Source organism: Halichoeres trimaculatus, unplaced genomic scaffold (assembly GCF_033239565.1).
Source record: "Halichoeres trimaculatus isolate MK-OKI-2021-1 unplaced genomic scaffold, fHalTri1.1 fHalTri1_scaffold_11, whole genome shotgun sequence".
Lineage (NCBI taxonomy): Eukaryota > Metazoa > Chordata > Actinopteri > Labriformes > Labridae > Halichoeres > Halichoeres trimaculatus.
In genome coordinates this window covers 2,690,419-2,715,016 of record NW_027437189.1, presented here as the reverse complement: position 1 = coordinate 2,715,016, position 24,598 = coordinate 2,690,419, and the positions used below count along the sequence as shown (strand labels likewise).

General features: G+C 40.4%; 1 protein-coding gene and 1 long non-coding RNA gene across 3 annotated transcripts in view; one reads left to right on the top strand and one right to left on the bottom strand.

Annotated features, from left to right (window-relative positions):
- Nucleotides 1-13,097, top strand: part of itpr3 (inositol 1,4,5-trisphosphate receptor, type 3) — a 49,867-nt gene extending 36,770 nt beyond the window's left edge. The window contains exons 36-60 of the mRNA XM_074680948.1: nucleotides 299-419; nucleotides 526-707; nucleotides 831-979; nucleotides 1,053-1,161; nucleotides 1,466-1,559; nucleotides 1,688-1,863; nucleotides 2,431-2,590; nucleotides 2,669-2,886; nucleotides 2,989-3,189; nucleotides 3,278-3,388; nucleotides 3,653-3,748; nucleotides 3,845-3,946; nucleotides 4,052-4,135; nucleotides 5,408-5,518; nucleotides 5,591-5,783; nucleotides 5,893-6,012; nucleotides 6,116-6,291; nucleotides 6,390-6,554; nucleotides 6,634-6,823; nucleotides 9,053-9,157; nucleotides 9,352-9,470; nucleotides 9,708-9,873; nucleotides 9,960-10,120; nucleotides 10,206-10,367; nucleotides 12,061-13,097. Of these exons, the coding sequence (XP_074537049.1) occupies nucleotides 299-419; nucleotides 526-707; nucleotides 831-979; nucleotides 1,053-1,161; nucleotides 1,466-1,559; nucleotides 1,688-1,863; nucleotides 2,431-2,590; nucleotides 2,669-2,886; nucleotides 2,989-3,189; nucleotides 3,278-3,388; nucleotides 3,653-3,748; nucleotides 3,845-3,946; nucleotides 4,052-4,135; nucleotides 5,408-5,518; nucleotides 5,591-5,783; nucleotides 5,893-6,012; nucleotides 6,116-6,291; nucleotides 6,390-6,554; nucleotides 6,634-6,823; nucleotides 9,053-9,157; nucleotides 9,352-9,470; nucleotides 9,708-9,873; nucleotides 9,960-10,120; nucleotides 10,206-10,367; nucleotides 12,061-12,177 (3,588 nt within the window). The 3' untranslated portion in view covers nucleotides 12,178-13,097. The remainder of the gene's footprint in view (nucleotides 1-298; nucleotides 420-525; nucleotides 708-830; nucleotides 980-1,052; nucleotides 1,162-1,465; nucleotides 1,560-1,687; nucleotides 1,864-2,430; nucleotides 2,591-2,668; nucleotides 2,887-2,988; nucleotides 3,190-3,277; nucleotides 3,389-3,652; nucleotides 3,749-3,844; nucleotides 3,947-4,051; nucleotides 4,136-5,407; nucleotides 5,519-5,590; nucleotides 5,784-5,892; nucleotides 6,013-6,115; nucleotides 6,292-6,389; nucleotides 6,555-6,633; nucleotides 6,824-9,052; nucleotides 9,158-9,351; nucleotides 9,471-9,707; nucleotides 9,874-9,959; nucleotides 10,121-10,205; nucleotides 10,368-12,060) is intronic.
- Nucleotides 12,092-24,598, bottom strand: part of LOC141798963 (uncharacterized) — a 19,131-nt gene continuing 6,624 nt past the window's right edge. The window contains exons 2-3 of one of the 2 annotated variants that reach the window (XR_012599216.1): nucleotides 20,137-20,240; nucleotides 12,092-12,142 (exon numbers count right to left, since the gene is read on the bottom strand). This is a non-coding gene — a long non-coding RNA (uncharacterized LOC141798963). Of the gene's footprint in view, nucleotides 12,143-19,631; nucleotides 19,698-20,136; nucleotides 20,241-24,598 lie in introns of those variants that run through there. The other variant, XR_012599215.1, reaches the window with a different exon arrangement.

Sequence of the window (24,598 nt, the reverse complement as noted above, 5' to 3'; positions counted from 1 at the left end):
AGAAACAGACGATACATCAACCGAGGTAGAAAAGACCTGAAGGCTTTCAGTGGATGTAAGCAAGACCGGAACCAGGGTCTAAATTTAGTTCCTTGACTGTTGATCTCTCCCTGCATAGTTCCTACCGGGGGGGGGGGTAACTTTCCAGAGATCCAGGAACTTTGGGAGGCACATTTTGCAATGATTTATCTCTGGTTGGAGGGGGAGCCACAGAATTTCGCTTTTACTGTCGCGTCAAATCTAAAGACGTCGTTCATTATCTCCTGCTCTGAACTTCCTCTCCCTCTGTTCCCGTCAGACTCATCACACCATCGTGACCCAGCTGCTCCAGTCCTCGGTCCGACTGCTGGACTGTCCCTGGCTGCAGCAGCAGCACAGAGGACAGGTGGAGACCTGCATCAGGACGCTTGCTTTGACCGGTAAGGAGGAGCTCTGTGTCTAAGACTTCAACCATTTCGCTCCCTCTGATGGCTCCAACAAATCCCAGGATGTAAAACCTGACGTCCATGTTTCCTTGTCTTCCAGCTAAGAGCCGGTCCATCGCCCTCCCTCTGGACCTGGAGGCTCAGATCAGCTCCATGTTGTCCTCGTCAGCCCTGAACTCTCTGTCCCGGTCCAACCCCAACTACAAATCCTCCTCACGCTCCTCCAGACCCATCGCTCCCAGCAACCCCTGGGACTACAAGAACATCATCGAGAAACTACAGGTACCAGAAGAATCTGGAGCAGAATGTAGCGTGGGGAAACACTGCCACCTGCTGGCTTCCTTTAGGAACCCTTCCAAGGTGTTTCATGTGTATCTGTGTGAATGATCACTGTGTGCTCCTCAGGACATCATCAACACTCTGGAGGAGCGTCTGAAGCCACTGGTGAACGCCGAGCTGTCGGTGTTGGTGGACGTCCTTCATCAGCCTGAGCTGCTCTTCATGGAGGGAACGGACGCCCGACAGCGCTGCGAGGCCGGGGGATTCATCTCCAAGTAGGTTTCCTGAGTCAAAGACTTCACCGCACACGCACTCATCAAACTAATGTGTGTGTGTATGTGTGTGTAGGCTGATCCAGCACACCAAGGCACTGATGTCCTCAGATGAGAAGTTGTGCATTAAGGTCCTGAGGATTCTGCAGGAGATGCTGATCAGGACTCTGGACTTCGATGAAAAGGTCAGAGAGAGAACTACAGAATATTCAAAGCTGCTTCTCAAGGAACGGGAACCAGGGTCTAAAGTTAGTTTCTGGGTGGTTATTCTTTCCTTGGAAAGTTCCTGCTGAGGGAGAAGTACTTTCCAATGGTTCAGGAACTTTGGGGGTGGCTTTTTGCTCCATAAACTACCTTCCCTTCGATTGGCCAGCCCTCTGGAGGCCTGTCAGGGGTGGAGCCATGGGTAGATCTTGGTGTTTAAGGCCTAGTTAGGAGATCCCTGGTGATCTGGATTTAAAGTGGCTTGCTCTTGATTTTCTGTTTCAGGGAATCGCACTGCGAAAGGTTTTACTGCAGAACTATTTATACCCAAACAAGAAGAACAATCAAAAGAACGACCTGGCTGAGCTCGGAGCTGGAGGTACCGTCACCTTTCCCCTTACTGCCACAGTTTGTGTCTAAACCACAGTCTCCTGTTCTGGGTTAGCAAATCTCCAAAGCTTCCTCCTGTTGTTTGTTTTTAATGAATGATGTGTTTGTGTGCGTCAGGAGCTGAGCAGGAGCGTGACTGGGCAGCGGTGGCGGCGGTTCAGTGTCGTCTGGACAGAGAGGGAGGAACGAAGCTGTTCACTGATCTGGTGATGAGCACCAAGAACGACAAGATCTTCCAGGAGAGCATCCAGGTTGCCATCTGTCTGCTGGAAGGAGGGAACACGGAGATACAGGTAGCGTAGAGTCCCAGGTGACACATCAGTAAACACTAGGGTTGCAAAGAGGCGGAAAATTTCCAGAAGGGAAAATTGGGAATCATTTTGTCAAAACTTGCTTGACCTAATGAAGGCCTGTGGATAGTGACAGGAAGTTGATTGGTGATTCTTTCAACCAATCAATGGACTGCAGTGTAGCTCCACCTTCTGAGATCAGATGTCTTGCACCCTGACAGAGGGGTACCAAAAAGTGGGACAGTGCAGGTCAGTAGTTTTTGGGACCGGTCCCAGTTTTAGTCAACGGAAATGCCACAAAATGTGTGCTGTACCAAGACGACCTTAACTGGACCGCTTGGTGGAAATGGTGCTTTAGATATTCAAGTAAACTTGCATTATATCTGGTTGTTTGAGGCAAAATTATGCTACATTATACCCGACCTAACTATATTGGGGTTCCTTGTTAGGAACTCACTGTTTATTCACCTAAATTCTCATGGAAAGTTTCCAGCTAAGAAAATGCCTAGAATTTAGCAACCTCAGTAAACTCCCTTAGACTTGATGATGAAACATCCTGTTCTGCTGCAGAACTCGTTCTACAAACTGATGATGGGCGACAACAAGTCTGAGAAGTTCTTCAAAGTTCTTCACGACAGGATGAAAGAGGCTCAGATGGACATCAAAGCGACGGTGTCGGTAAACGTGGGAGAGATGACGCACAAAGCCAACGAGAAGGAGCTGGAGAGCGGTGAGACAGGTTTTAGAGTCTCTCAGGTGTCCCTGAAGGTTTAGCTGACTGAACACCTGTCTCCTTCCCTCTGTGTAGGCAGCTCTGCAGGTTTAGTGCTTCCCGGGCAAGCGGGTCACCCTCTGCTGGTCCAGGGTCAGTCCATCGCCCCGGTCCAGGGCTCTGCAGTTCTCCCTGCCCAGCCTGCAGCAGAGCAGAGGGAGGTGGAGACCGAGATGGGACCAGCTGTGATCATCATGAAGCCCATCCTGAGGTTCCTTCAGCTGCTGTGCGAGAACCACAACCACGACCTGCAGGTTGGTTCAGTTTGTACCTACCGAGAATCAAAAAGCGCCTGATGGTCTCGAAGAAAAAAAAGCCACTCTCGTCCTTTTTGTCCTTTTGGTCCTGGTCTTCAGAACTTCCTGCGCTGTCAGAACAACAAGACGAACTACAACCTGGTGTGTGAGACGCTTCAGTTCCTGGACATCATGTGTGGGAGCACCACAGGAGGCCTGGGCCTGCTGGGCCTCTACATCAACGAATCAAACGTAGACCTCATCACTCAGACCCTGGAGACCCTCACTGAGTACTGCCAGGGGCCCTGCCAGGAGAACCAAGTACGCTCTAGAGGAGGTGAAGTGGTTTATCAGTGAAGTCCAGAGGGAGGGGAGTTTTTGCTAACGTGAGTGTGTGTTGGTGTTTCAGACGTGCATCGTGACCCACGAGTCAAACGGCATCGACATCATCACCGCTCTGATCCTGAACGACATCAGTCCTCTGTGTCGGTACCAGATGGACATGGTGCTGCAGCTCAAGGTACAAACCTGGTCAACACAGAGACCTGAGGACGGGAAACCTGGTTCTGATTCTCACAGTTACATAAAGTCCGATGACTGTTGCGGGCAGCAGAGCTCAATGACTTAAGTCAGACTTTAGTCAGACATCTGGAGGAGGAGGGTCTATGACCTGTACTACAGACAGTCAGCAGGGGGAGCTCTAAGTCTTTCAGCTTCTTGTCCATAAACAGCTCAATCAGGTGAAATCAGTGTTAACGTGTCTGTTCTCTGCTCCGTGGTTCAGGATAACGCCTCCAAGCTGCTGCTGGCGCTGATGGAGAGTCGTCACGACAGCGAGAACGCAGAGAGGATCCTGTTCAACCTTCGACCCCGAGAGCTGGTCAGAGTCGTCTCCAAAGATCCCCCAGAGGAACTCACCTGCTTATTTACCTGTGTCTAAATACATGAATATGTGTGTGTTTATGTGTGTGTGTAGGTGGAGGTGATAAAGAAAGCCTACAACCAGGAGAGTGAGTGTGAGGATGTGGAGGTTTCTCCCCGTGAGGTTGGACACAACATCTACATCCTGGCTCAGCAGGTGATCAAACGTGTCCTCTGATCTTCTATTGGCTGACAGGAGGTCTCACTCTGCTCGGTGTTTGTAGTCCTAAAATTTAATCTGTCGTTTGTTGTTTTTCTGCAGCTGGCGAGACACAACAAGGTCCTACAGAATCTGCTGAAAGCCCAGAAGAAGAACAAAGAAGGAGAGGAAGGAATCTCCTCCATGGTAACCTCCACATCCCTTTGTCCGTCCACCTTTATATCTGTCCTTTCATCCATTTATCCCTTCATTAATCCACCTCTGAATCAACCAATTCATCTATCCATTGATTCATTTGCAAAAATTGTCTATCAAACCATCCATCTTTACATCCATCCATCCATGGATCTACCCATCTTTGCATCCGTCCATCCATCCATCTGTCATCCAACTATAATCCAAGCATCAATCTTTCTATTTATTCAACCACCTTACCATCATCCATCAATCAACCAATTCATCCATCCACCCATCCATCAAACAATTGTCTATTCATCCATCCAACTGTTCATCCAACCATGAATTGACCTTTCAATCCAACCATCCATCCATCCAACTACCTATCCAACTATTTATCCAACAATCAATTGAATTATGTATCTATCCATCCATCCATGGATCCGCCCATCTTTGCATCCATCCATCTTTGCATCCATCTTTCCATCTTTGCATCCATCTTTCCAGCTTTGCATCCATCTTTCCATCTTTGCATCCATCCATCTTTGCATCCATCTTTCCATCTTTGCATCCATCCATCCATCCATCTTTGCATCCATCCATCCATCCATCCATCCATCTTTGCATCCATCCATCCATCCAATTAACAAATTCATCCATCCACCCATCCATTCAACAATTGTCTATCCATCCATCCAACTTTTCTCTAACCATCAATTGATCTTCCTGTCCATCCATCCATCTTTGCATCCATCCATCCATCCATCAACCAATTTATCTGTCCATCCATCCAACCATCCATCTATCTACTGCTGATCCAACTTTTCACCCAACCATTAATTTACCATCTATCCATCCATGGATCCACTTATCTTCGCTTCTGTCCTTTCAACCATCCATGTTTGTCCATGTCATTCATTTTTGCAATCATATGCTAATCCATCCACCCATCCATCATCACATCTATCCGTCATTTCATCCATCAATTTATCTATCATCTATCCAACATCCATCTTTTTATTTATCTACCTTTCCATCCATCCATCCATCCATCAATTTATCCATCCATCCATCTCCTCAGTCCATCACTTGTCCATCTATCTGTCCTTTGTCACATCCACCTTATCCTGCTCATCCATCCTTCCGTTCATCCTTCCCTTAATTTCTCAGCTTTTCCCTTTTTTCATTTTTTATGTCTTCATCCATTTGTCCTTTGACCTCTTTATTTGTTTATCAGCCTAATGTGCCTCTCTCTGTCTCTGTCTCTCCGTCTCTCCTCAGCTGAACCTGAATAACCGTCCTCTGTCTCAGATGTTGAAGTCTTCAGCCCCGGCCGATCTGGTGGAGCAGGATCCTCTGGAGTACTACGACCAGCTCACCTCACAGATAGAGGTACGAGGACTGGCGTTAGTCCTGCTGTGACATCATCAGCTCCGTCTCACTCAAACCCGTCTCTGTCCTCAGATCGTCAGAGAGGACCGCAGCATGGAGCAGATCGTGTTTCCCGTTCATCCCATCTGTGAGTTTCTGACCGAGGAGTCAAAGATCCGAGTCTTCAACACCACGGAGCAGGACGAGCAGGGGTCAAAGGTCACGCACTTCTTCGAGCAGACGTCCTTCCTGCACGGAGAGATGGAGTGGCAGAAGAAGCTGAGGAGTACGTAGGGTTTAGAGACGCTTGAGAGGAAAAACTCTTCCTGTTCTACCTGTGATTCACCTTTCTGTGTGTGTGTGTGTGTGTGTGTGTGTGTGTGTGTGTGTCACAGGTATGCCCGTGCTCTACTGGTTCTCCAGGAGGATGTCTCTGTGGGGAACCATCTCCTTCAACCTCGCCGTCTTCATCAACCTCATCATCGCCTTCTTCTACCCCTACAACTCAGGACAAGGTAACGTCTTTGATCGTCACACACACTCACACACACCCTTCTCATTTCACCCCCTCTAACTCAGTCTCCTCCTCCTCCTTCTCCTCCTGCTCCTCCTCCTCAGTGGGGGCCATCGATGACTCCCTGCTGCTGATGATGTTCTGGGTCCTGACCGGCCTCTCGGTGCTGGGTTTGTTCTCTCAGCGTTACGGTCTGCAGCCCCTCACCATCGCCCTGATCATCAGGTCCATCTACCACCTGGGCATCGGGAACACGCTCATCCTGCTGGGCTCGCTCAATGTGAGAGACACTACGTTACCCAACAGCCACCTGGGCACATAAAAGCTCTCAGAGGTGAAGTCAGTTAACACCTGGTTGTGTGTGTTTGTGTCCGTCAGCTGATCAATAAGATCGTGTTCGTGGTGAGCTTCGTGGGGAACAACGGGACCTTCATCATGGGCTACAAAGCCATGGTGATGGACGTGGAGTTCCTCTATCACCTGGCCTACGTCCTCACCTCCACCCTGGGCCTGTTCGTCCACGAGCTCTTCTACAGCATCCTGGTAAACACACACTAACACACACACACTGTTATCACACAGTGCTGATGTGTGTATTAACCTGTTCTATGTGTGTGTGTAGCTGTTTGACCTGATCTACCGGGAGGAGACTCTGTTCAACGTGATCAAGAGTGTGACCAGGAACGGGCGCTCCATCCTGCTGACGGCGCTGCTCGCTCTCATCCTGGTCTACCTCTTCTCCATCGTGGGCTTCCTCTGTCTGAAGGAGGACTTCATCATGGAGGTGGACCCGCTGCCGCAGATCGCCTCAGGTAAGACTGCACCAACAGGACGCCTGTTGATCATCAAGCCCCGTCTATTAACTAGAAACCAGAGATTTCCAGATTTTTGGGACTACAAAGGAAAGAGTTACAGAATTTTGGGACATGAAAACAAGAGTTCCAATGTTTTTGGACAGTAAAGCAGAGTGGTTGGGATTTTTGGGACATTTGAGCAGAAGGTTTCAGACTTTTGGGATATTAAAGCAAGTGTTCCGGATTTCAGGGACATCAGAGGAAAGTGTTGTAGAATTTGGGGTATTAAGGCAGAGAGTTCCAGAATTTGGGGTATTAAGGCAGAGAGTTCCAGAATTTGGGGTATTAAGGCAGAGAGTTCCAGAATTTAGGGTATTAAGGCAGAAAGTTTCACAATTTTGGGACATAAAAACAAGAGTCCCAAGGTTTTTGAACAGTAAAGCAGAGTGGTCTAGATTTTAGGACATTTGAGCAGAAGGTTTCAGATTATTGGGTTATTAAAGCAAGGGTTCCAGATTTTGGGGACATCAGAGGAAAGTGTACCAGAATTTTGGGTATCAAAGCAGAGATTTCCAGAATTTTAGGACTGTAAAATAGAGTGTTCCAGAATTTTGGACATTTAAGCAGAAAGTTCCAGAATTTTGGGACATAAAAACAAGAGTCCCAAGGTTTTCGGACGGTAAAGCAGCGTGTTCCAGAATTTTGTATTCATCAATTTTCACTTTTAGGGCCTGCGACCTTTAACACCTTTCTGACTGTGCCACCACCTCAATCTGAGAGCACTTCCCAGCTGTGATTAAGGCGACAAGATTGTGAAAGTGTTTTCACTGTACTCTCATCTCTGTAGTCATCAGGGTGTGGAGTTGTGTGGATGTATAAATCAGGCTTTAGTCTCTCATATAAGTCAGATTGATCTAATTCCTCCTCTGGTTTTAGAGCTGTAAATGCTCAGTTTGTCAGAACTGATGGGAACATAAACCTCAGTTTATATCAGATAGTTTGGTTTAGCAGGGGATCGTTGGTTTTAGTTTGTAACAGAGAGAAGCTCAGTTCCCTTAAAAAGTGTCAGTATGTTAGAATAAAAAACTCTGCTAGTTGTTCGCAATGACATGTACAGAATTGAATAGAATGTACTTTGTTAACCCCTGAAGGAACATTCAGGAATTACTTTGAATTTATTGGAAATGTTTTGAGTTCATCATTTCTTTTTTTTGGAACTTAATTTTTATTTAACACATATATTCACATACACAAATATCATTTAGGAGATGCTTTCACACTTAACAACAATAATAGACAATACACAAAATCATTTTTACATTTTCCGTATTATTCCTTAGTTTTTTGTTGGGTTTTTTTTTTCAAAAGTTCATCTGACAGTTCTCAGTTGAACCTACTTAAAGGTCATTTCATTTGCCCCTGTACATGGTACTTGAACATACAACAACGTTAATTCCATTCACTGTAGTGAGATATTTAGCTGTACATATTAACATCATCCATACACCAATGTTATGATTATTATCAGAACTGTATCTTTCTAAAAAAGCACCACTAACTACATATCTTTGCCTATATGATGAACCTAAGTAGTCATCCCAATCTGAACAAGTGTATTTAAGACTGATATCAGTAAATGAAAATGAATGAAATTATACCTGAAAATAAATACATACATAAAATAGAATTAAGAAAAAAAAAGGACAGAAATAAAAATAAATATAGAGATACCAAGGATCCATGTATTGTTTGAATTACTGAAAACCGTTTATCATAAAACCTTTCAGTTTTCCCCTGTAGCTTTGCTGTAATTTTCTCCATAATCAAAACATTCCTTAGTCTTTCTCTCCATTCCACTATTGAGTTCATAATTTCATGACATTTTTTTTGCTAAAAAGTTTGGGGCATCCTGGTTTATGTCCACGGTTATTGCATTAAAACACCAAGTTAAATGTGTGAACCCATAAACCTGATTCTTCTTCTGAGTTAAATCTGGAGTTCAACTTTCTGACTCTAAAAAACTTTTATCGTTCGTCTATCAAACCAACTTTTAATTTCACAGACTACGATCAACTAATGAAACGACAGTCAAATTGAAATGGCTTTTTTTTTCTGAATATTTTGCCTATTGTGACATTTAATCCCTGTGATGTGACAGAAAAGGAGACAGAGGGAGCTGTGGTTGCTGCTCAGATTTCCTGGTTGTATCTGTAATTATGTGTGTGTGTGTGTGTGTGTTTGGTCCAGCTCCTCAGCAGAACGAAGCCTCTCAGGATTTCCTGAAGTCGTGCTCTGCAGACGGAGTCAGCTGCACGGCAGAGATGCCGGAAGTGGCAGCCGCGGAAGAGGAAGGTGAGAGTCAGACGCTAAAGGAAACAGGAGCTAATGTTTGAGCTTTAAGAGGAAGTTCAGGTAAACCATGAAACAAAACTACAGCAGAGATCCGTGTGTGTGTGTGTGTGTGTGTGTGTGTGTGTGTGTGTGTGTGTGTGTGTGTGTGTGTGTGTGTGTATGTGTGTGTGTGCGTGTGTGTGTGTGTGTTACAGAGGAGGCCGACTCGGAGCGAGCGTGTGACACTCTGCTGATGTGTATCGTCACTGTGTTGAATCACGGTCTGAGGAACGGAGGAGGAGTCGGAGACGTTCTTCGTAAACCATCAAAAGACGTAAGAAAAACTCAAAAGTCCAGTCCAATGTGCAGTTCCCTGAGCATCCACTAGAGTCAGCTAGGTGTCCCTCAGGCTAAATTGTAGCTACGGTCTCTTTAAGATATATTAAGGCATTCTGGAACTCTGCTCTGGAAGCTAACATTCCGGAATGTTCCTCCAAAGATCAGAGGACAGGACGTTTCTGATTGGCTGGTGTTTGTAAAGTCTTTGACTCCGTGTCTTCCTTATGTGTAGGAGCCGTTGTTCCCGGCCCGTGTGGTCTACGATCTTTTGTTCTACTTCATCGTCATCATCATCGTCCTCAACTTGATCTTCGGTGTCATCATCGACACGTTCGCCGACCTGAGGAGCGAGAAACAGAAGAAAGAGGAGATCCTGAAGACCACCTGTTTCATCTGTGGTGGGTACACCTGCGTGAGCGACCAATCAGAGAGCTCGCAGGCTGTTAGCTGCACTCAGGCGTGACGATGAGGTGTGTTGTTTCAGGTCTGGAGAGAGATAAGTTCGACAATAAGACGGTGTCGTTTGAGGAGCACATCAAACTGGAGCACAACATCTGGAACTACCTCTACTTCATCGTCCTGGTCCGGGAGAAGAACAAGACGGACTACACGGGACCCGAGAGCTACGTCGCACACATGATCAAAGTAAGTCGTCTGCGTACGAACACGCCCATAACGCTGAGGTGACCTGACGCAGTAAACGCTCTGACACCAGAACCTTCTGTTTCAGAACAACAACCTGGACTGGTTTCCGAGGATGCAGGCCATGTCTCTGGTGGTGACAGAGGGCGACGGCGAGCAGAACGAGATGAGGATGTTACAGGACAAACTGTCGTCAACCATGAAGGTGGTGCTGACGCTGACGACGCAGCTGACTGAGCTAAAGGAGCAGGTAACCACACACTCGGAGATTTCTTATGGTAGACGTGGAAGACCTGGAGAAATTAGGATCCCTGTGAAACTAAAACCAGAGTCAGACGCCTTCAGTAAGGTCAATTCCAGGCTGCTATTAGAGCTCCTGTGCAATGGTCCACTGATAAAACACAGTTCAGTTAAAGTTAAAGTGTATGTCAAGAACTAGGGATGCAAGATGTATTGCTATCAATGTCGGTATCGGCCGATGTTGGTCATTAGCTGCCAGCATTTTCAGAGCATCTTAAATGATCTTTCAAGACCAAAGTAATCTTGATTTCTCTGACTATGTAAACACCAAAACTACCTAAGAAGAGTGGTCTCTCTTCTTTTAAGTGTCTCCTCCTGTTTTTGATCCAAAAAAACAGACAAAATGTACTTTCTTGATAATGTTTTGTTTTATTTTATTTTATTTTTTTTACCAATATTGATATCGGTAAATATCGGTATAGGCCAAAATTTTCATATCGGTGCATCCCTATTGTAAACCTTTAAGTTTTAATATTGAAGAAGACAAACAAGAGAGACAAAGTGGAACGAAGACTAAAGACAAGAAGTGAAGCCGAAATGTTTAACGTAGAAAGTTGAAATGTTTGGCGATTAAAACTGTGATTCTATGAGGGGAAAAAAATCTAAAATGTTACAGGATTACAGTTAAATATTATGGCATTAAAATAATATTAAAAATATTTTTTTAAGCTAAAAAAAAATTAGACAGTTGCAAAATCAAGTCAGATTGAAAGAAGATTTAATGTTAAAAAAATAAATTTGTTAATGTTATGAGACTAAAGACAGAAAAGTACAGAGCAAAGTCGTCAAATGACAAAGTTAGAGTAGTCAGGTTTTGAACAGAAACTCTGAAAATTAAAGACTGATTGTTTTGATGTTACAAGAAGAAAAATCCAGAAAGTTCCAAGATTACAGTTTTAACATTTTGATGAGATCTAAATCTGAATGTTAAAAAAATTAAAGTTTTAAAGTTATAAAAAGAAAATGTTGGATCATCACAGGATTAAGGTTGGACTGTGACCTGAAGAAAACAATGGAGTGTTACAAGATTAGAGTGGTAATGGTTCAAGACAAAAAAGTCAGATTATAACAGGATTATGGTCAGAATGTTATGAGAAGAAAAAGTCTGAAGGTTGTGAGATTTAAGTCTTAATGTTTAAGGATAAAAGTGTGAAATTTATGGGATTACAGTTGTAATAATTCAAGTTAGATAAAAAAAATTGAGTTTATGGGATTAGAGTGGGAACGTCAGAAAAAGTCGAATGTTGTGAGACTTAAACCATGAAATTTATTAGGATTAATGTGATAACATTTCAAAACAATAAAAAGCAAATTAATGGGATTGAAGTTCTTTTGTTAAAACAACAAATCGTGAAATTTATGGGATTAAAGTCAGACCTTCACCAGAAGACAAAAAGTTAGATTGTTTTATAACATATTAAGATCAATGAATAAAAGTTAAACTGGAAATAAAGATGGATTGTTGATTAATACATGTTTTGGGGAGTTTTGCTTTATGTTCTCTGTTTCCATTAAGTTGTTGTAGAGTTGATGATTTTTCTCGGAGGCTGCTGAGCTCTGAGTCCTGACGCGTGTTGGATTAATCAGAAAGTTGCTCTGACTTTGAACCACACGCTGACCTTCTGTTTTTGTTTTTCCTGCAGATGACTGAGCAGAGGAAGAGGAGGCAGAGGATGGGCTTCGTTGACGTGCAGGCAGGAGCAAGCGCAGCGCTGCCCCCTAGTGCTGCAGGAGGAAACCACCAGATCTACAAACCATGAGACTGATGAAGATCACACACAAACACACACACACACACACACAGACTGATGGACTGATCCAGAGGAGGAAAACACACACACACACACTGATTTCATCTAAAACACTAGGCCACAGCTGTGAAACAGAAATCATATGCATCTCACAGAAAGCACCAAAAGCACAAAGAGGTGGTGTTTGTGTAACTGTTAGCATCTTAGCTCAACACAACCTGACCTATGCATGTTCAGCAGAGCCCTGGTTTCAGAAACGATCATTTCTCTTTGGTTTGGACCGAGCCCGTGGAAGCAGAGACATTTTCATCGCTGTAATCACTTTGTAAACATCATATTTAAAGTGTTTTTCCTGTGAAGCTAACATCCACTGTGTGTGCCAGCTTTTCTACAGACAGGAGGCTAACATTAGCAGATATAAGTCAGAGTTTTGCATCGATGAAGTCCAGCACTTTTGTTTTTTAAGGATTAACCATGAGTGAGTGATACTGCAGTTTCCACAACAGTTTACTAATGATATAACATCTGTTTGTGATTTCTTCTGGAAACAGAGGAAAATGTTTAAAAAGAGTCACAGGTTCAGGTTTATACTGAACAGTTTTTCTATGAATCATGAGGAAAAGGTCTCAGAGTCTACGACAATCTGTCCCTGCTGATGATAAAACGTGCGCCTGTGGAGCGTTAGCTGAGAGATGCTGGACTCTCTGTGAATAGACTGACACGCAGCGTGTGTGTAAATCTGTGGGGAACAGTCATTTCTAAGTGACGTATGTTATTACGGTAAAATAGTGACGTATTTATGGAGAGGACACTTCCTGTTTGTTTTTAACACTGTAACTAGCTCAGTTAAGACACTGGATTTCAAATGAGCTGCTGTAAGAAACCTGCAGGTTCAACCACGAAAGACGGGTAAGAAGAGGAAGAGGAGGAAGAGGAGGAAGAGGAGGAGGGTGTGACGACATCAACACGACTTCAAAAGAAATAAAATATTTACTGTAAAAAAAACATCTTTTCTTCTGTCTGCAATTATTCCTACACGTTGTTTTTCTTATTTTTCAGAAGTAAAAAAAAAAAAAAAAAATCTGTTATCAGATACCACAGGGGCGCACGGTCATTCTGGAGCAACATTTCAGTGTTTTTTTACGCGTATAAAATTTTTGAAAAAAAAAAAACAGCAACAAAGGCTGACCCTTATGTTTTTTTTGTTTGTTTTTGTTTTTTTTGTATTTTCATTAAAACTAAAACGATGATGAAACACAACGGGGACACTCCTCGGACTCTAACAAAAAAAATACCACAGTGATAAATGACCCTTTAAAGTTGACCCTCAGGTGTTTTTCAAACTACTAAAAACTTTTGAAAACTTCCGAAAACTTAAAAAAGGGCTAACCCCTTATGTTTCTTTCAATTCTTGACCAAAAAATAAAATGGTGAAAATTACACTGGGGTCACTCTTAGGGCTTAAATTAGAGACCATAGGGGCAAAAAAGAAACTATTCATGTTTTTTAAACTTGTGAAAATTTTGAAAAGAAAAGAAAAAAAAGCAATGTTTGACCCCTTTTGGTTTTTTTCTTTCTTAGACCAAAAATAAAAACCAAAAATAAAAAGCTTAAAAAACGAAGAGGACACTCTTTAGGCTCATACAAAGAAACCCCAGAGATTAAAAAAACTATTCTGGTTTGACCTTTTGGTGTTTTTTGAGTTTATGAAAATACTGAAAAAAAAGACAGGCTAACCCCTTACGCTTTTTTTCTGATTTTGGACCAAAAATTTTAAGCTGATAAAAAAAACACAGGGGACACTCTTAGGGCTCTCATAAAGACAGAAAAGGGGGAGATAACCATCCTGGGTTGCCCTATCTGTGTTTTTCAAACTTCTGAATTTTTTGAAAGTTTAGAAAAAACAAGGCTAACCCCTTATGGTTTTTTTCCTCAAAAATTTTGGCCAAAAATAAAATGTCAAAAAAAAGGTGGGAACACTAGTTGAGTTCATACAGAGAATCTCTGGGAGAAATTAAATCCTCAGGTTTGACCTTTTGGTGTTTTTTGAGTTTATGAAAATACTGAAAAAAAAGACAGGCTAACCCCTTACGCTTTTTTTCTGATTTTTGACCAAAAATAAGAAACTGAAAAAACACAATGTGGAAACTCCTTGGGCTCTCATACCAACACTACAGGGGCAACTGACACTACTTGTTGACCTACTGGTATTTTTTAAACTTCTAAAGAAGTATGGAGAAATTCAGAATCAAAAGGGAAACCCCTTTAGGTTTTTTTTTTTTTTGTTCTGATTTTGGACCAAAAATTCTAAGCTGATAAAAAAAACAAAGGGGACACTCTTAGGGCTCTCATAAAGACAGAAAAGGGGGAGATAACCATCCTGGGTTGCCCTATCTGTGTTTTTCAAACATCTGAAATTTGTGAAATTTAGCAAAAACAAGGCTAACCCCTTCTGTTTTTTCCTCAGATTTTCAGCCAAAAATAAAATAAAATAAAATAAAAACAATGGAAACACTCGTTGAGCTCATACAGACAATCTCTAGGAGGAATTAAATCCTCAGGTTTGACCTTTTGGTGTTTTTTGAGTTTATGAAAATACTGAAAAAAAAGACAGGCTAACCCCTTACGCTTTTTTTCTGATTTTTGACCAAAAATAAGAAACTGAAAAAACACAAAGAGGAAACTCCTCGTACTCTCATACCAACACTACAGGGGCAACTGACACTACTTGTAAACCTATCTGTCTGTTTCAAACTTCTAAGGAATTATTAAGAAATTCAAAACAAAGGGAAACCCCTTAAAGGTTTTTTCTGATTTTTGATAAGAAAAATATAAATCTGATAAAACGAAAAAAAGGGGCACTCTTAGGGCTCTCATAAAGACAGAAAAGGGGGAGATAACCATCCTGGGTTGCCCTATCTGTGTTTTTCAAACATCTGAAATTTGTGAAATTTAGCAAAAACAAGGCTAACCCCTTCTGTTTTTTCCTCAGATTTTCAGCCAAAAATAAAATAAAATAAAATAAAAACAATGGAAACACTCGTTGAGCTCATACAGACAATCTCTAGGAGGAATTAAATCCTCAGGTTTGACCTTTTGGTGTTTTTTGAGTTTATGAAAATACTGAAAAAAAAGACAGGCTAACCCCTTACGCTTTTTTTCTGATTTTTGACCAAAAATAAGAAACTGAAAAAACACAAAGAGGAAACTCCTCGTACTCTCATACCAACACTACAGGGGCAACTGACACTACTTGTAAACCTATCTGTCTGTTTCAAACTTCTAAGGAATTATTAAGAAATTCAAAACAAAGGGAAACCCCTTAAAGGTTTTTTCTGATTTTTGATAAGAAAAATATAAATCTGATAAAACGAAAAAAAGGGGCACTCTTAGGGCTCTCATAAAGACAGAAAAGGGGGAGATAACCATCCTGGGTTGCCCTATCTGTGTTTTTCAAACTTTTTGAAAATTTAGAAAATTTAGAAAAAAACAAGGCTAACCCCCTATGGTTTTTTTCCTCAAAAATTTTGGCCAAAAATAAAATGTCAAAAAAAAGGTGGGAACACTTGTTGAGTTCATACAGAGAATCTCTGGGAGAAATTAAATCCTCAGGTTTGACCTTTTGGTGTTTTTTGAGTTTATGAAAAAACTGGAAAAAAAGACAGGCTAACCCCTTACGCTTTTTTTCTGATTTTTGACCAAAAATAAGAAACTGGAAAAACACAATGTGGAAACTCCTTGGGCTCTCATACCAACACTACAGGGGCAACTGACACTACTTGTTGACCTACTGGTATTTTTTAAACTTCTAAAGAAGTATGGAGAAATTCAGAATCAAAAGGGAAACCCCTTTAGGTTTTTTTTTTTTTTTTCTGATTTTCGACCAAAAATTTTAAGCTGATAAAAAAAACAAGGGGGCACTCTTAGGGCTCTCATAAAGACAGAAAAGGGGCAGATAACCATCCTGGGTTGCCCTATCTGTGTTTTTTAGACTTTTGAAATTTTTGAAAATTAAGAAAAAACAAGGCTAACCCCTTCTGTTTTTTCCTCAGATTTTTGGCCAAAAATAAAATGCCAAAAAAAAAGGTGGGAACACTCACTGAGCTCATACAGAGAATCTCTGGGAGAAATTAAATCCTCAGGTTTGACCTTTTTGTGTTTTTTGAGTTTATGAAAATACTGAAAAAAAAGACAGGCTAACCCCTTACACTTTTTTTCTGATTTTGGACCAAAAATTTTAAGCTGATAAAAAAAACAAAGGGGACACTCTAAGGGCTCTCATAAAGACAGAAAAGAGGGAGATATCCATCCTGGGTTGCCCTATCTGTTTTTTTCAAACTTCTGAATTTTTTGAAAATTAAAAAAAAAGACAGGCTAACCCCTTACGCTTTTTTTCTGATTTTTGACCAAAAATAAGAAACTGAAAAAACACAAAGGGGAAACTCTTCGGGCTCTCATACCAACACTACTGGGGCAACCGACCCTTCTTGTTGACCTATCTGTCTGTTTCAAACTTCTTAGGAATTAAGAAATTAAGAAATTCAAAAACACAGGGAAACCCCTTAAGGGTTTTTTCTGATTTTTGATAAGAAAAATATAAATCTGATAAAAAGAAAAAAAGGGGACACTCTTAGGGCTCTTATAAAGACAGAAAAGGGGGAGATAACCATCCTGGGTTGCCCTATCTGTGTTTTTTAGACTTTTGAAATTTTTGAAAATTTAGAAAAAACAAGGCTAACCCCTTAAGGTTTTTTCTCAAAAATTTTGGCAAAAATAAAATGTAAAATAAAAAAGGTGGGAACACTTGTTGAGTTCATACAGAGAATCTCTGGCAGGAATTAAATCCTCAGGTTTGACCTTTTGGTGTTTTTTGAGTTTATGAAAAAACTGGAAAAAAAAGACAGGCTAACCCCTTACGCTTTTTTTCTGATTTTTGACCAAAAATAAGAAACTGAAAAAACACAATGTGGAAACTCCTTGGGCTCTCATACCAACACTACAGGGGCAACTGACACTACTTGTTGACCTACTGGTATTTTTTAAACTTCTAAAGAAGTATGGAGAAATTCAGAATCAAAAGGGAAACCCCTTAAGTTTTTTTTTTTTTTTTTTTTCTGATTTTGGACCAAAAATTCTAAGCTGATAAAAAAAACAAAGGGGACACTCTTAGGGCTCTCATAAAGACAGAAAAGGGGGAGATAACCATCCTGGGTTGCCCTATCTGTGTTTTTCAAACATCTGAAATTTGTGAAATTTAGCAAAAACAAGGCTAACCCCTTCTGTTTTTTCCTCAGATTTTCAGCCAAAAATAAAATAAAATAAAATAAAAACAATGGAAACACTCGTTGAGCTCATACAGACAATCTCTAGGAGGAATTAAATCCTCAGGTTTGACCTTTTGGTGTTTTTTGAGTTTATGAAAATACTGAAAAAAAAGACAGGCTAACCCCTTACGCTTTTTTTCTGATTTTTGACCAAAAATAAGAAACTGAAAAAACACAAAGGGGAAACTCTTCGGGCTCTCATACCAACACTACTGGGGCAACCGACCCTTCTTGTTGACCTATCTGTCTGTTTCAAACTTCTTAGGAATTAAGAAATTAAGAAATTCAAAAACACAGGGAAACCCCTTAAGGGTTTTTTCTGATTTTTGATAAGAAAAATATAAATCTGATAAAAAGAAAAAAAGGGGACACTCTTAGGGCTCTCATAAAGACAGAAAAGGGGGAGATAACCATCCTGGGTTCCCCTATCTGTGTTTTTTAGACTTTTGAAATTTTTGAAAATTTAGAAAAAACAAGGCTAACCCCTTAAGGTTTTTTCTCAAAAATTTTGGCAAAAATAAAATGTAAAATAAAAAAGGTGGGAACACTTGTTGAGTTCATACAGAGAATCTCTGGCAGGAATTAAATCCTCAGGTTTGACCTTTTGGTGTTTTTTGAGTTTATGAAACTGAAAAAACACAATGTGGAAACTCCTTGGGCTCTCATACCAACACTACAGGGTCAACCGACCCTTCTTGTTGACCTACTGGTATTTTTTAAACTTCTAAAGAAGTATGGAGAAATTCAGAATCAAAAGGGAAACCCCTTTAGGTTTTTTTTTTTTTTTTCAGATTTTAGTCTAAAAATTTAAAGCTGATAAAAAAAAACAAAGGGGACACTCTTAGGGCTCTCATAAAGACAGAAAAGGGGGAGATAACCATCCTGGGTTGCCCTATCTGTGTTTTTCAAACTTTTGAAAATTTTGAAAATTTAGAAAAAACAAGGCTTACCCCTTCTGTTTTTTTCCTCAGAATTTTTGCCAAAAATAAAATTAAAAAAAAAAGGAAACACACTCGTGAGCTCATACAGAGAATCTCTGGGAGGAATTAAATCCTCAGGTTTGACATTTTGGTGTTTTTTGAGTTTATGAAAATACTGAAAAAAAAGACAGGCTAACCCCTTACGCTTTTTTTCTGATTTTTGACAAAAAATTAAAAGCTAAAAAACCACAGTGGGGACACTGCAAGGGGGCCCTTATAAAGATACCCCATGGGGGAAAAAAACATTCTGGGTCAACCTTTTGATGTTTCTAGAAATTGTGAAAAAAAGTCAAAAAAAAAAAAAAAGTCAAAAACTTTTTTTTTTTTCTTGAGAATTTTGTTCCAAAAATAAAATGCTGGAAGACACAATGGGGGCACACTCAGTGGCTCATAAAGATACCGAAGGGTAAAATAACCCTTGGGAGTTTACCTTTTGGTAATTTTAAATTTATAAAAAATAAATAAATACATAAAAAAAGAAGAAACAAAAAAAACCTTTTTTTGTTTTTTTGAGTTTTGAGCGCAAAAAAAAAACACTTAAAAAATACAACAGAAACACTTCAGTGGCTCATAAAAAGATACCTCAGCAGTAAACAGCCCTTCAGGGTTTAACTTCCTTTTTGTACAATCTGATATTTCTTTGTCTTTGCACTATTTTTTTCTTTCTTGTCTTGTTTTCTTTTAGTTTCTTTCACTTTCTTTACTTGTTTTTTTCCTCAAATCATTCTCAATCTTTGTTTTCTCTACCCTTTTCTTTGTTTCTGTTTTTTTAGACTCTTACCTCACTTTTTCTTTTTTCTTCACATCTTTTCTTTTTTCCCTACTTTTTCTTTCTAACTTCCCTCTTTTCTTGTTTTCTCTGACATCCTTTCTTCCTGTTTCTCTTTAACCCCCTCTTTCGCTGATTTGTTCTTTAAAAAAAAGAAAAAAAAGAATCATTGTAGGAAAGAAAAAGAAAAAATAGAAAAAAAGGTCATAAGATAACCTGTTGTGCTACACATTGGTGTGTAAAAGAAGTGATAGTATTCAGTTTTAATGTTTATAACACCATGTTTATCACGTGGTTTAGGTTGACTGTACTTAATGATATGAGCTCCTCACTGCCCCGAAACGATAGCAGTTAGATTCAGGTCATGATATCAAATATCATGTTACAGCAGGTCATGTTTACATGTTTAAAAATAAAAGTTTCTGTTGCATAATAATCATATGTCAGCATGTCCTCCTATAAAAGAACATAAAACATACTAAACCATGTTACAGCAGGTCATACAAGCACTGCGTGTTTCAGAAGGTTACAGAAACTTGATGGTTATCTATGTAACACACATTTAGTGTCTGTTTTTCTGCCTGCACATGGATCTGATAAACACAAATAACCCTCATAACTGTGTGCCTTTTCTTCAGTGTGTGTGTGTTGGAGTGTGAGGATCTATAAATGAGGTTTATTGTTCTCAGCTCATCCTGCTGTCGGTGAGTGAACACGTATGTGTCTCATGTCATGTATGTTAGACGTATGTGGATGGCTGCCCTCTCAGTTTCCATAGAATAGGTGATCTCATGTGCTACCTATTGTCTGTGTGTGTGTGTGTGTGTGTGTGTGTGTGTGTGTGTGTGTGTGTGTGTGTGTGTGTGTGTGTGTGTGTGTGTGTGTGCAGACCCACCAGTAGGATTTTGGAGCTTTGCGGTGGAGCCTGAGAGGAATGTATCTCCAGCTGTTCTCTGACACAGGCTGCAGCAGCTGTTCGCTCGTTTAGCGTCACAGAATCTGAAACACAGATTCTGATTCGATCAGCGAACGAGGCACAGAAACACGTCTGGGTGACACTTCTCTACCGCATAAATCACTAAGGAAATCTAACTCTGAAAACACACAGCTTTGACGGTTAAAACAAGGTCAGATAACTCAGCAACTCTAGTTTTTTACTCTTTTCTTTCTTATCTTTTTTGTTTCTGTTTGTACCTGGAGCAGGATAACTATATGTAATGGCTCATTTGATGACCATTGGCACCAAACTTGTTGTGTTTTACTGTTTCTATCATGGTTGCATTCTTTATGCACAAGATTTCACCTGTTAACAGCCCGTAGCATGTCAATGCTAACCGGTGCTAGGACTGGTGTTCCCTATGAGCTGAGGAGAAGGAGGTAAATATGACAGGCTGGTGCTGCGCGGTGAGCTAAAAATAGACGACATGGACCTGTCCTTCCATGCATGGTTATGGGGAATGTAAGATCTACCTCCAATAAGATGGACGAGCTAATCATGCTAGCTCAGCACCAGAGGGAATACTTTATTATATTAGCCTTTTTATATATTTTTGAACTTATTTTGCACTGTATACTTTCTTTGATGCTGTGCAATAAAGTACATTCTTTTCTACTCTAGCTTTCTTTTACTTTTTTATTTCTTCCCTTTGTTTTTCTTTTCTTTTTTGTTTCTTTTTCTTCGATCACTATCACTTTCTTTAAATCTTTCTTGTTTTCTCTCTCCTTTTCTGTCTTTTTCTTCGTTTTCTTTTTTTTTAGATCCTTTCCTTACTTTGTCTTTTTTCTTTTCACCTTTTCTTTTTTCCCTACGTTTTTCTTTCTAGCTTCTCTTTTCCTTCTTTTTTGTTTTCTCTGATATTCTTTCTTCCCTCCTATTTTTTTTACTCTGTTCTATTCTAAAACAAGTCTTTGAAATAAAAATGCATCAATAAAAATGAAAAACTTTATGACAATAAAACTTCATTTCACTTTTTTTTTTTTTGCATATTTTTGTAGAATCTGTGACACTGCGTGTCTGTACAGATATTTAGCCTGTCCTCAGGAAGTACTCATCATGTTGAACTGTCTTTAAAGTGTTTAAATTGGCTGTAAATACATAAAAATAAATATCAAATGAAAGAAAGAATCAGGCACATACTTAACTGCACAAAAACTTTAAATTCACAGATCTGTAACACGGCTACTCCATGTCAAACCTTTGGACCAGGAAGTGATGCTAAGTGCATTTATTGTTCAATCAAATAATGCACGCAGCACTCTGTAACACTTTAAATACACACACACACACTTTCCTGCAGCGTTAATGCTAACATAATACTCTGTAAACCCCGTACATATGAGCCAGACCGCACATTCACACACCTGTCATACCAGCAAGATCCCTCTCACTCCCACACACACACACACACACACACACAATAGGCCGGGGCTATAAACTTATTTTAGTTGAACCAAAGTAGACGCCAAGGGAACCCCAGACTAGTCCTCTGAATCCCTGAGCTGAGGATCAGGACGACAGCAACTCCACGGACACAAACATTTCTGTGACACAGCGACGGTAACCTGAGTCTGATCCTGATCCTCTCTTTACGTGTGACACAGATCCCTCTGACATACATGACCAGTTACTGTCTGTATGATCCACACGCTGTATAACATTTATAGCTTCAGAGAAATTACCATGAAGCTTTAACGACCTGGAGTCTGACGCTTCTTCATGTTACAGACCCTCTTTAACAAACGCCTGATTCCTTATTTTTGTAATGACCCTTTAATTTGAGATGAGTAAACTGTGTGTCTGGTCCATGGTTCCAACACTGGACCAGCCTCTGATGTTAGCCTGTGTTGTTAGCCTGTGATGTTAGCCTGTGTTGTTAGCTTGTGATGTTAGCCTGTGATGTTAGCCTGTGATGTTAGCGGTGAGCGTACCACAGGGTATTATTAGAGGTGTGTGAGTCAGTGTTTAGGCTTCACAGAGTTTCACTGGATTATAGAGAATCAACAGGAGAGACAGCTGGGGGGGGGGGGGGGGGGGGGGGGTAAATATGGAGGACAAACAGAACTGAACCGTGTCTGATTATAACATCTTTGATCTCCTGAATTAAACCAGAAACTGTGACAGAGCGAACACACGGGGCTGTCAGCACGTCGCATCACTGACCGAGTTAACACTGGATTCTGATTGGTCAGAGCGCCTAAACTACTGCAATTGATGGAATAACAGCTAAAAAAAGGAATAAGTTCAATCAAACATTTCACAGGAAGAGGTCCGTTACATTCACCCTCTGCCTGTTGACACTGTGGTAAAAATGATAGAATGATACATCAGAGGACGGGAAGGAAGAGTGCAAAAGATCAAAGCTACAAAACAAAGGAACAAGTGAGAAAGAAAGAAAGAAAGAAAGAAAGAAAAGAAAAGACAGAAAAATGTAAGGAAAACAGAAAAAGAAGAGAATAAAAAATAGAAGAAAGAGAAAAATGTAAAAAAAATGAAAGAAACAAAAAGAACATAAATTCAAAAGAGAGATGGAGAGGCCAAAAGGAAACAGGAAACAGGTAAAAATACACAGAAAAAAGGGAATAGAGAAAGACAGGTGGAAGAAAGAATGTAAAAGAAAAGGAAAGAAGAAAGGAAAGAGGGAAGGTGGAAAGAAAATTAAACGTTTGGAAAAAAGATTAGAAGAAATAAAATAATAGTTAAAAATAATCTAAATAAGAAATAAATACAAAAGGAAACAAAGAAAATGATAAAAATGACAAAAAGAAATGATTGATAAAAAAGAAAAGAAAAGGAAAGAAAGTGAACCAAAAACAAAAGAAAAAGAAAAGAAAGATGGGGAAATGCAAAGAAAAAAAACCAAATGCAAAAGAAGGACAATGAAAAAAGTAAAGAAAAGTAAAAAGACAGAAGAGAACCAAAAATAAAGAAAGAAAAAAATGAACAAAAGAAACAAAGATGGATTTAAAAAAAAGGGAGAAAAAGTCAAAAAAGAAAAAAATAATTTGTGACAGAAAGAATGACAAAAACATGAAAAGAGGGGAAATGGTAGAAAATAAACTGAAAGAAAGAAAGAAAGAAAGAATGAAAGAAAGAAAGAAAAAAAAAGAATTTTGAGAAAGAAAGAAAGAAAGAAAGAAAGAAAGAAAGAAAGAAAGAAAGAAAGAAAGAAAGAAAAAGAAAAAAGAAATTGAGAAAGAAAGAAAGAAAGAAAGAAAGAAAGAAAGAAAGAAAGAAAAAAGAAATTGAGAAAGAAAGAAAGAAAGAAAGAAAGAAAGAAAGAAAGAAGAAAAGAAAGCTCTGCCTCCTGACGCTGTGGCTCTGATCCTGTTCTGGTTCCTGTCCGTGGATCCTGACCTTCCTGACTTCCTGTTCCTGTTCATTACAGACTCTGCTGAGGCAGGTTTTAACTCTTACTCTGGCTTTGGAGAGTTACCGTCTCTTTAAATCTAATTTACTGCTGTAAATAAAACAGGGTCCAGTCTGTTTCTGAGTGATAGCGATCCAGCCTAAAGGCCTACAGGCTTTAAGGGGACAGCTGAGAGCCCGGTAAACCTCCACAGGGATCCAGGTCTGTGGATAGTCCACTGACACACAGAGACGTCTGAGGACATGAGGGTTAGTGTGAGTGTCTCTGTGCTCGGATGGGACGAAAGTTTCCAGCATTTAAAGAAGTTTAAGGTGAAGTCAGCTGAGCTTTTCATTCTGAGCAAACGGCCCCAAAGAAAAAACTGATCTGAGTTCAAACTGAACCACTTTAATCCTCCAGAGATCGTCTGTTTCTCTCTGTACACCGTCAGAAATGATATCACAGCACACTGCCGTCCAAATCCTCCTCTGTGTGTCTGTGTGTCTGTGTGTGGCGTTATCAGTAAATGAAACATGATGTGTGTCACTGGCCCATTAATATCTGTCACTCTCTCACCGGGGATTACACACAGAGGCACAGGAAGGCAGAGGGATGATGGGAGATTAAGACAGAGCCTATGTTTGGACATCCAATCTGCTGCGACTTAGGTCTTATTGTGGTAGTTTTAGGCTTCATCTGATCGGGTTTTACTCGCAGAGATTCACCTGATACCTGAGGACAGACTGTAAACCAGTCTGATGAGTTTAATCTTCATGGAAACAAATGGATGAATGTAAAATGTCATTTTGGCGCTGAACTTGAAGAAAAGAGAACAGTGATTACGCTGGAGAGAGATGCTCGTAGATTTTCACATTTTGAAGTTTGTTGTGCTGATTAAAAGTGACTCTGTCAGTTTCCATAGATAGATCTTCATACATTCAGAGGGAGAAGTGAGGAAGAGGAGGGAGCTTCAGCTCTGCTTCATCTTCCATCCTGACCACAGCACACCTT